Genomic DNA, 12,460 nt, shown 5'->3' with positions numbered 1-12,460 from the left:
AACTTTTCACACTCAATTGAGCAAACCGACCCTAGAAACGTACCTATGGTGTTTAGACTACACAGTAGCATACATTCTATAATAACTAATGAAGGTATTAAAAGACAATTCACATTAAAACATACTGGTATACTCTGTGGAAAGTTCTTGTCTTCTGGTAAATCATATATGCTTGGTTTGAGGAGACAAGATAAATATGCAGGACTTTTTATCATGCTACACTATTACTACCTCAATGATTAGTCACTGTCACCATCATCCTGTTCATCGATTTGCTCAAGCGGGCACCAGTAATGTCTCCATTGTGAGACTTGTTACTGTTTTTGACATATCGAATATGCCACAGGTAGCTTGCCAGGCTCTGCCATGTGGGTGGGATATTCTTGGTAGCTTACTGGGCTCTCCGAGAGGGACGGAGGAATGGAACGCGGGTTGGCCACTTGCAAGGCAAACGCCCTACCTGCTGTGCTATAACAACATACCTTCGGTAGAGAGGTTCAATAGTTATGTGAATGAGCTTGCATATAGCAAGAGCTATTAACTTATGTGAAGCTGCGTAGTATGGAGGCATCTGATCCATAATGCTCTGTGCATGTTGCCAGTCACCAATCTTTAACAAGGCTTCCAACAAACCAAGCTTTTGGTTGTCAGGTGGCTAAAAATGGACAATTACAGCAAAAACACTTAGAACACAAGGACAAACAAATCTTAATGCTTTTATTCTATTTTGAAAAGTTAAACACCACAAAAACATACGCCAATGATAGCTGGTATTCATAGAAAATGAAGCGATATTTTCCTGAAAGGAAAATCAAGTGCTTAGGCTATTAAAAAATAACAAAAATACTTTTACATTTACACATTTAAGTTGAGATAGTTTACAGACTTGGAATAAAATTCTACTTTATGTTTTATTGTATCACAGGGAACTAGAATTCGTTCATCTTTAATTATTCCTTTATAGCCTGAGAACATTAATATACTAGTACAAAATATAATAAATACATTCATGATTTTATTTAGAATACATTCTGAATTTCAAGAAAATCATGGCTCTCTCTTTTGGAAACATTTCAATTATGCTTAAAACAAAACCATCTTTGCAAACTATTATTTCAAACATCACATCACATTCCATATTAAAATACTATGCTTTCACCTGGGCACTGCAAATATGTTACTTTTAAAAAGAAATTATGCTTCTACAACTATTAAAGGTTAAATTTTGTAATTTTAAATCTAGGAGACAGTGCCACATTTACTAGAATAACTTTATACCTTCTCTACCTTTTCCTCCTCTTTTTCTTTTTCTTTCTCTCGTTCATCCATTTTATCAGAAGATAATACGACCATTGTAAGTTTTCGAACAATTTGCTTAGCTTCAATGATTTCTCTTTTGTGTTCATCCATAATGCAATTATCAGCAGGAAGAAGCTAAATATGGTTCAAAGAAATTTCATAAAATAGTAAATACTGTTTGTATAAATAAATCATGTACAACTTTCACTTGATAAAACAATAATAAGCCTAGACTATTCAGGACCACAAGTTCTCTAATAAATTTGTCTCTGCTATTTTCTTATAATCTCACAGAGCTAAGTAGTTGAATATGTACACCCTTTAAAATCAGATAGCAGAGGCAGAGGAACAATACAGGGGCTAAGGCACTTGCAAGCAGCTGACCGCTGTTTGATTCCTGGAATAGGTCTCCCCAGTACCAACAGTTATGTTCAAAGAAACCAAAATAGAATCAGGTAGCAGTTCAAAGTTTCACATCCTTGTGCTGAAAGTAGATAAAGGACCAAATGCGATAGCCTCTCAGTATGGATACTGCAAATCAGAATGCCAAAAGTAGAGAGAGAGTATGGGAAAAATTGTCTGCATCAGAGGCAGGGGGAGGGTTGGAATAGGGGGGAGACTGGGGACATTGGTGGTGGAGAATGTACACTGGTGGAGAGATCAGTGTTCCATCAATGTATGAATGAAACTCAAACCTGAAAGTTTTGTAACTGTATCTCACAGTGACTCAATAAAAAATTAAGTTTCTCATCTTTTGTGGTCTTAATCGAGTATAACAGTTATGCTTACCATTAGTTTACTCAAGGAAGAGTGTAGTGGTTCACTAAAATGATTACAGACTTCCCTGTAATGGCCAAAATTGGGGGCCACAGATATGACTAGGTGGTAAAACAATGCCTTGCGTATTTAAGGCTCTGAGGTCAATCCCAGACACCACAGAAAAAATAAGAAAAATCAAGAGCCAGATTAGAGTACCACATATAGATCAAGTTTGGAGAGGTGAGCTAAATCTGATTCTTCTAAATGAAAAATCTCTAGTAAAAAATTATCAGCCCTGTGGACTTTCACAGGTGTTGACACCAAATCAAACAAAATCATCAACAACTTGACATCTCACTTTTTATTTTCTGGATACCTATATGACTTAATTAACAAACCAATTTCAAATTATAAAAAGACCAAGTAATAAAATCAACTCTCCATTGTGAAAAAAATTGAAGATCTCAATTACAGAAATCTGCATGAGTGAAAAATTTAGTCAATACACTAAACAACCCATATGCAGGGGCCAGAGAGACAGAACAACGGGTAAGGTGCTTGCCATGCATATGGCCAACGCTGGGTGAATCCCTGGGATCACATATGGTCCCCAAATACCTCCAGTACTCCTAAGTTCAGAGCCAGGAATAAGCCCTCAGCATCACTGGGTGTGGCTCAAAAAAGAAAGACTACATTTGATAAAGTAAAGGCCGTGAATCACAATCATATACTCTCCTAGATTCTGTACCCAGCCAAGAAAAGCTAAATATGAAAGTACATAAAGGGCCAAATGTGATAGCCTCTCAGTATCTGTACTGCAAACCATAATGGTCAAAAGCAGAGAGAGAGTATGGGGGAAATTGTCTGCCATAGAGGCAGGGGGAGAGGTGGGATGGGGATGGGATACTGGAACATTGGTAGTGGAAAATGTGCACTGGTGGAGGGATGGGTGTTCGATCATTATCTGACTGAAACTCAAACATGTAAGCTTTGTAACTGTATCTCACAGTGATTCAGTAAAAAAAATAAAAGCTAAATATTCATCATTTATTACTCAATAAAAACATAAGAAAATTTAAAAAACTAACATTTGGGGGAAGAAAACATTTTGATAATCCCATATTTCCATAATTTGTATTTCTTAGTGAAATCTAAAATCACATTTGATAGAACTTGGCCTAACATTCTTGAACTTTGTATGGGTAACTAAAGTGTACAGATTTTCATAGTCTGTCGAAGAACTAAACTCATTCACTTTATAAAGTAATCACAAAGCTAAGTATTAGGGCTTCAAAACTTAAGACCTGAGAAGGTAATCAATCTAAAGAGTGTTATATGGCTTTATATGGCTGCCTACACCTCTTTCCCATCCCATTGGGTAAACAACCAATATTCTCAGCAGCCCACATGACTTACATGTACATACAGATCATCTAAATCAATAAGATTATATTGTAGAAGTACTGCCGCAACTCTGTATAAAGATGAAGGGGTTTCTCCATTTGGTTCCTCAAAAGAACAAAAAGTATTTCTCTTTAGTACATAAAATAGAAAACCTTAAATCATAGGATTTACCAGATCAAATAAGTCTAGGTCAATCATACTACTTATTGCTCTTCCTGATCAAATATAGACACATACAGACATAACATTTGAATTCAGGACAAACTCAATAACACCAACATCCTATTTTCACCTGAAACAACAATGAACATAGGGAAAGTGAACACACTCTACAGAGCATTCCAATACTTGAATAAATTCAGATTTTATATGGTATAGTATTCTGTAATTCTGTTTATATGTGTGTTTTTCATTTCCTTTTTCAATTGGTTTTCAGTAAAAATACAGAGAGACAAGACTAAGAAGTCTGGAAGTATAGAACCACCTGTATCTGTTTCATAGGCCTCAAAAGTACTAAATCTACTTGTCAACTAATTTTCTCTTTAAAACAGTTGTCTACAGAAGTTATATATGAATAAACCAACAGTTTAAAGGAATGCCCATGTCAGGTCAAACACGGAGTACCCTACACAAATAGAGGATTTTCAATGCTACCAATTTTAGAAGACATTCCCCCCCCCTTATTTTTAAATTTCATAGAATCAGATAAATAGAAGAGTGAAGATAGGATAAACAGGCAATTACTAGTGGCAAAATGCACATTAAAAAGATATGACAGGGCTGGAGTGACAGCACAGTGGGTAGGTCGTTTGCTTACACTCGGCCAATGCGGGTTCGATTCCCAGCATCCCATATGGCTCCCTGAGCACCGCCAGGAGTAATTCCTGAGTGCATGAGCCAGGAGTAACCCCTGTGCAATGCCAGATGTGACCCAAAAAGCAAAAAAAATCCAATATAAACAATATGACTACAATATATTCTGCTTCTACTCTATACTAAAAATGAGCCCTTTGTAATTAGAGCCCACAAACAATATATGATATGCATATAATATATAAAGTCAAAGTAATACCACATAATACTCACTGTTTCATAATTTTTGACTGTCCCCATTTTAATAGTTTTATAATTATAATTACCTACATTTTTTGTTTTAGAAGTAAAAAAGGTGTTTAGGGTTCCAAAGAAAACACAAAAGAGCTCACTACCTAACTTGAATCTACTGGGAATATTATCATTACTCCCAGTATCACTGTTTAATTGAATGACCACAAGAATAACCCCTCACAGGCCAACACCTATGCCCATATTACGATTTTCACATTGCTCTGCACAAAGACTGTGCTATCCCAATTCTCCACATCCTTGAAACATTATCATAGAATTGTTAAGAACTCGTGATCAAGAAACACCACCATATATATCCTTAAAATCTCCTCTAAATGTTTCCCTCACCTTCATGCTCAAACAGCATTTAGCAACCCCTAGAAACATTTCTGCCTCTGTAACCCAGTCAATGGTTGCTATTTCCGCGCCCCCCTCCACCTCAAATTACTAGGCATTTTTTTTTTGCTTCTTATAGCTTTCAGATCATCACTCTCCCTGTGGTATCCCTAAAGTCCACCCTGGCTTTGAATCTCATATTCCACATTACCCCTCTTAATAATTATTCTGATCTAGTTTCATACAATTTTGGTCAAGGATTATTTTCAAGATTTCAGTAGTTTCACTGTTTCTGTTTTGGGTTTTTTTTTCCTTTTTGGGGTCACACCTGTCGATACTCAGGGGTTACTCCTGGCTCTGCACTCAGGAATCACTCCTGGTGGTGCTTGGGGAACCATATGGTATGCTGGGAATCAAACTCAGGTCAGCCACATGCAAAGCAAATGCCCTACCCATTGTGCTATCACTCCAGCCCCTCACTGTTTCTGTTTTGTTTTGGAGTCACATCTAACAATGGAGCTACTCCCAGCTAGGTGCTCAAAGGATCATGAGGTATCTAAAGTTGAACACAGGACTTCAGACATGTAAGGTAAGTGCACTGAGCTGCATCATCAAGCCCAAGGGTTTTTTTTTTTTTTTCATTTTATCGAATCAGTGTGAGACAGTTACAAGCTTTCATGGTTGGGTTACAACCTCACAATGATCAAACACCCATCCCTCCACCAGTGCACATTCCCCACCACCAATATCCCCGGTATACACCCCCTTTCCCACCCTCCCCGTCTCCATGGCAGACAATATTCCCCATACTCTCTACTTTGGGGCATTATGGCTTGCAACACAGACACTGAAAGGTCATCATGTTTAGTCCATTACCTGCTTTCAGCACACAACTCCCATCCCGACTGATTCCTCCAGCCATCATTTTCTTGGTGATCCCTTTTCTATTCCATCTGCCTTCTCCCCTCCGCTCATGAGGCAGTCTTCCAGCTATGAGGCAAACCTCCTGGCCCTTGTATCTACTACCCTTGGGTGTTAGTCTCATGTTATGTAATTTTATACTCCACAAATGAGTGCAGTCCTTCTATGTCTGCCCCTCTCTTTCTGACTCATTTCACTTAGCATGATACTATCCATGTCTATCCACTTGTAAGCAAATTTCATGACTTCATCTCTCCTACCACCTGCATAGTATTCCATTATGTAGATGTACCAAAGTTTCTTTAACCAGTCATCTTGGGTTGCTTCCAGATTTTGGCTATTGTGAACAGTGCTGCAATGAACATATAGGGACAAGGTTTCAGTGTTAATTTTTACTGAATTTGTTTTGTGTTCAAAGATTTGGTCATTTCCTAAAGAATATTCCATGTTCATTTGGGAATAATGCGCCATCTAAATAGGATAGTCTACATAAAGGGCTAGAGCAATAGTACAGGAAAAATGTCTGCCTTGTACACAGCGAACTCAGTTCAATCCCCAGCACTATATAAGGTCCCCAGAGTCCCGCCAGGCGTTATCCCTGAGCACAGAGCCAGTAGAGCCTGTAGTCAGTGATGAGCACTGCTCATTGTGGCTTAAAAATAAACACAGTATTCTATGTAAGCCTATTAATTCTAATTGTTTACACTGTGGTTCAAATCTTCATTTCCTTATTGATCTCTTTTTGTTTGGCTTTTCTGCCCATTATTGAGATAGGGTATGGAGATAACAAAATATCATTGTGAAATTAATTGTTCTTCAATTTTGTCAGTTTTTCTTTATATCTTTCTTCTGACGCTGTCTGGTGCATATGTTTGTACCTATTGTTGACCTATGTGGGACTGACCCTTTCACAATGTCCTTCACTGTCTGTTGTAAATTTTTTTACCTAATGTCTTTTTTTCTCTGATATTGGTTAGAATAACTACTCAACTCCCTCCCTGGATACAACTGCCTGAGATACCTAGTTACACATTCACTTTCAACATATTTCTATCTTGAATCTAAACAAAGTGTTTCTATTTTTAGAGGTAATACTCTTAAATCGTGCTTTTAGATGCACTATAACTTGCCTTTTTAAACTAAAATGTATGATTCTTTTAATTTAAATTAAGTACTAATAAGGAACTGTCATTTTTCTGCTTGTTTTCCTTATTACACTATGTTTTTGTTCCTAATTTTCCTCATTACTGTCTTCTTTTCTGTTTTTTGTAGTATACCATTTTATGCCCTGCTTCTTTCCATTTGTGTATATTTTAAATTATTTTTAAGAGTTACCCCTAGGTACAACAATCTACTTGGGGAGGGGCACACCAGATGGTACTCAGAGCTTATCCAGAACTTCGGGGATTCCATATGTGCTGCTATGGATAGAACCTGGGTTGGCTGTGTGCAAGCCAAGTGTCTTGCCAAGTGTCTTGCCCACTGTAATATAAGCTCTCTATCCCCTACAACTAATATTTTAAGCTTATAAACTTAAATAGTCTTATAACGCTATTACCTAAACTATAGTAATTTTTAATAAAAATGAACTTATAATAACCTACTTTGAATACCAATTTAGCTTCAATAATTTGTAAAAACTGCTATATTTCTCTTCTCTCCCTTTTATCTTTACACAGTAAGTACCAATCACCAAATTGTTTTAGTCCTTTTGAAATCATAAAGGTCAAAAAGGAGGTAACAAACCAAAACATCACAGTAATAAAGGTTTTTATTCTAATCTACAGTTTCATTTATCAGTGATTTTTATTTCCTCATATGGACTGAATGGCCATGTTCAAGTTCGATCTCCAGCACTGCCTTGTCCCGAGAACCCCACCAGGAGCAACCCATTAGCACTGAGCCAGGAGAAGCTCCTGCTCATGGCTGGGTGTGACCCAAAAACAACAACAAATTTTAAAAGTGTTTAAATATAGATTCAATGACCTAGTGTCTGCTCATTTCAGACTACAGGATTCCCTTTAGCATTTCTTTGTAGAACAAGTAAACTGGCAATGAATACCCCAGCTTTAATTATAAATGCCTCTCATTTTAAAAAGTGTATTCCTTAATACACAATTACCAGTTCCTTTATTATTTCAGCACTTAAATATGCCATCCCACTGTATTTTGAAAAGAAATCAGCTGTTAATAGTGTTATGCACCTCCAGTACCTAATGAGTCATACCTTTTGCTGCTTTTGAGACTCAGTCTTCAGTAAGTTTGACTGTATGATATATCTTGCTGCAAATCTCTGACTGGCATTTGCAATGCCAGTGGAACTATAGATTCTAACTTTTCATCAAATTTCTAAGTTTTCAACTACAATTTTTCCAAATTTGCTGTTACTTTCTCCCATCTTTGTCTGGGTATTATATAATGAATATATTGGTTAAACCAATACATTCCTATTTTCTTCACTCCTTTCTTTATCTACCCACAACACCTACTTTCAACTGATTTATGAAGTTGACTGTTCCCTCAAGTCTGTTTTACCACTACAGTAAACTTTTAATTTCAGTTATCTAATTATTTTACATAGAAATTTATTTGGCTAATTTTTCACAACTTCTACATCTTTATTAATACTTTGTCTAATAAGATAGTGCTCTACTTGTTTAATTTTGTGTCGATAGTTTCCTGTAGGTAAGCATACTTCAGGACTGTGGTTTAAATTATTTATCTAATAACTACTACTGCCTGGGATTCCTCAGAGACAGTTTCTGTTCATTTATTTTCTCTTATGAAACATCTTTGTATCTTTATATACCTCATTTCTTTTTGAAAACTGTTCATTTCAGATACTATAAAGCAAATAAAATGTAATATTGTGCCTCTCTGAGATTTTTAAAAAAATCTTTATTTTTGCTTTCTGGGTCACACCCAGCGATGCACAGGGGTTACTCCTGGCTCTGTACTCAGGATTTACTCCTGGAGGTGCTTGGGGGACCATATGGAATGCCTGACTGAACCCAGGTCGGCTGCGTGCAAGGCAAATGCCCTACCCACTGTACTATCACTCTGGCCACAGGATTGTTAGTTTGTTATCTAATAACTTTTGTAAATTTGTTTTGCAATGTCTGTATTAGCATGTAGCACTAGATCTATATTCTACTAGTTTAATGATCAGCTAATGTTTTGAATTTTCTCTTTTTATTAATTTTTTTTGGTTTTTGGTCCATACCCAGTGATACTGGAGGGTTAATCCTGGCTCTGAACTCAGGAATTACTCCAGAAGGTGCTCAGGAGACCATATGGGATGCCCGGGAACAAACCTGGGTTGGGCAGGTGCAAGGCAAGCACCCTATCTGCTGTACTATCTATTCAGCCCAATATTTGAGTTTTCTTAAAGGTCTAAAACCAAATAAAAGAGAAAACAGAGAAAAGATAAATATTTTCCCACTCCTCACACAATGACTCTCATCAATATTTTCAAAGGCCATTTATTACTGTTAACCTTTACTTCCTACTTGCACAAAACCTGAAAGGCTATCAGATAAGTTAGGATGTTTTATTCTTTCCCTTGTCCTTTTTCTTTTTTTAGGCCTTTTCTTAGCATGCATTCAGTACTGCAAATGTATGGTCTCCCTCCCCACCAATTTCCTTGTATGAGGATTTTCTAGACTAGAGAAGCTTTTTAAAAACCCTACATACCTTTGTATTAGTATACTTCTTTCCCAGTCTGTCAGGCTCTTTTACTTATAAAACTGTTGTCTCTTGCTCCAGGCTGCTAAAGCTAAGAGCTGTGCCTTTAACTTCTTCTGGCAAAAGCTGCTCCAGGGGTCAGAGAGAGTGCAGCAAGTAGGGCACTCGCCTTGTATGCAGCAGACTGGGTTAGATACCTGGCATCCCGTATGGTGCCCTGTATATAGCCAGGAATGATCCCTGAGCTTAGAGTCAGGAATAACCCTACATCTCGGTGAAAAAAGCTGTCCCAGCCCTGATAATGCTCTTCAGGCAAAACAAAAATTGGTACCTGTGTCAAGTTGTTCAAGGAGCAGCCAGACAAGTTGAGAACCTTTAAAAACAATTCCTTGTACCCTATAGTATTGTAGTAGCATCAGGTATGGGAGTTTCTACCTTCATGGCCACCATCAAGTGTAAGGCAATTTAAAATGCCACAGTGCTCTCTCAGCCCAAATCAGAATGTTTTGTTCACCAAGCATTTCCTTGGTTGTATGTTTTCTAAGTTCCAGGTTTCTGTAAAAGCTGACTGAATTTTTGCCATTTCCTTAATTGCTTTTATAGGAGAAAACTCTGGAGAATTACTTTGACATTTTTCATGATGTCCAATTGTTTTCATCTAGGGGTCTGTGCTAAGTGACCCTCTTCATTTAGCAATTACCATTATCTTTTGATTCTCCGTCATTCTCTACCTATTTTTTTAATTCTTGTAGATAAGCAGGCATGAGAATGGTGTTTTCATCATGCTGGCTTCTCAGCCCACTAAACTCTTCTAAAATTATTCTCCTCTACCCTATTGCAAACATTCATTCTGTAATATTAATTTTAATATTACATATAGCTAACAAAATGCCAAAATTTCACCCACCATCATAGGTCCTTCATGCTGCTGACAATCATTATCTACTTCTCTTGCCCTTTCACCCTCCTACATAACAATTTCCAACCTTCTCTCCTAACCTTCAATACCTCCTTCCTTGTACTGTCTCTTAACTTCTTAACTAATGTCCTTGCTTTCTAATTCAGCAAATATATTAGATAAATAGGACTTCTACATACTCTCATCATCGTATCTACTCATCTATGAAGAATTATCTACTACAAAGGTATTTCTGCAATTATCAGCACACTCCTATCTAATCAATGCATCCACTAAGCCCTATTCCCTAGAGCCTACTCAAGAAAATGGAGGCCAGAACGAAAGTAAGATGGGTAAGGTGTTTGCCTTGTATACAGCTGACCCAGGATTATTCCCTGGCACCCACTATGGTCCCCCAAGTTCCGCCATAAGTGTTTCCAGAGCACAGAGCCAGGAGTAAGCACTGAGCACCCTTGGCTGTGCCTTCCCTTCAAAAAAATACTGTTCCAATAATTTTCTTCTCACCTAGATCACAAATTTCCCTTTCTACCCAGTCATTCTCACTAGGATACAAATGTGCTCTCTGACATCTTGAAATAAAAAATACTGAGTTCACTTGTCCTGCCAGCTACTACTCATCCACCTCATTTGTCTGTGATTCTTTTTAGCTAACACTGCTGTACTCTCACTGTCTCCAATTTCACACACATTATTCATTTCCCTCCTCACTCCTCCCCTGTACCCCCCTTATTTCTGTGTTACACACAGTGGTACTTCACTCCTAGCAGAGCTTGGAGGACTATCATGCTATGCCTGGGATCAAACCCAGGATCTCTGTATGCTAATCATGCACATTAGCCTTCTAAATTATTGTCCCTGACTCTTCATTCTCTTTAACACCACACTGAAGTACACCAAAATGGCTAGTTCTTACCTTCTTGCTAATAAAGCCAATGATCAGTTTTTAGTCCACATCTTAAATGATTAGAAGCATTTTACAGGGATTGGTGGCTCTTTCTTCCACTTCACTTTTTTTTTTCTTTTTGGGTCACACTGGTGATGCTCAGGGGTTACTGGCTCATGCACTCAGGAATTATTCCTGGCTGTGCTTGGAGGACCATATTAGATGCGGGAAATTGAACCCAGGTCGGTCGCATGCAAGACAAACACCCTACCCGCTGTGCTATCACTCCAGCCACTTCACTTTCAAGGTGCAACACTCTCTTTCTTTTCCACTTACCATTTATGTTCCTTCTTACCTCCTTAACTGATCCATCCTGTTCTAGACCTTGAAATTTGAGTATCCCAAAACTCAATTCTTGGTCCACTTCTTTATTCAACCTTTGGTTATTTTATCCAGTATCAAAACTTAAATTTCATCTACATGCTTTTGATACACATATTTATAATTCTAACCAGGTCCTTTCTCCTCAAAACCAGATCAATACATGAAGTTATTTCTCAACATTTCCACTTGAATATCTAATAGATATCTCAAACTTAATGGTTCAAAATTAAATTCTTGGACCTGGAATATGGATCAGTAGTAGAGTATTTACCTTCGATGTCTGAAGCCCTATGTGTTCAATTTCCAGCATCGCAGAAGGGAAAAAAGACTGAATTCCTGATTCCTATCTTCAATACTCCAAACCCATTCCACCTGAAACTTATTCCAATATATAAGACCAAATTTCCAGTCCTAAGCCCCCCCAAAAAACTGGAATAGTCCTCAATTCTACTTTCTATATCTAATTCATCAGCAAATACTATTGATTCTACCTTCAAGATTTATTGTCTCAACAACTTTAACTGCTACCTACCATAGCATTCCTCATCAAGCCAAATTTCACATAACCCTATTATCTCTTCTCACACAGATACATGATAAACATGCCATGCATATCACTATTAGAGGCTAAATAAATCTTCATTGCAGCATCTAGTAAAACATGGAAATGGATACACCTGTCCAACCTTTACAGAAGAAACCGTATGAGATAAATTAAATAATACAAGTTGATATGGTACAAACATTTCTTTATAAAAGAATGA

At 37.4% G+C, this 12,460-nt stretch overlaps 1 protein-coding gene across 2 annotated transcripts in view; it reads right to left on the bottom strand.

The window, feature by feature from the left end:
* THOC2 (THO complex subunit 2) overlaps positions 1 to 12,460 on the bottom strand; it is a 110,286-nt gene that overhangs the window by 58,742 nt on the left and 39,084 nt on the right. For both annotated transcript variants that reach the window (XM_055120121.1, XM_055120122.1), the window contains exons 10-12: positions 3,475 to 3,567; positions 1,279 to 1,434; positions 483 to 655 (exon numbers count right to left, since the gene is read on the bottom strand). In XM_055120121.1, coding sequence (XP_054976096.1) covers positions 483 to 655; positions 1,279 to 1,434; positions 3,475 to 3,567 — 422 coding nt within the window. The remainder of the gene's footprint in view (positions 1 to 482; positions 656 to 1,278; positions 1,435 to 3,474; positions 3,568 to 12,460) is intronic.

The sequence above is a fragment of the Sorex araneus genome, chromosome X (genome assembly GCF_027595985.1).
Source record: "Sorex araneus isolate mSorAra2 chromosome X, mSorAra2.pri, whole genome shotgun sequence".
NCBI classification, from domain to species: Eukaryota; Metazoa; Chordata; class Mammalia; order Eulipotyphla; family Soricidae; genus Sorex; species Sorex araneus.
This window is presented reverse-complemented; position numbering and strand designations above follow the sequence as displayed.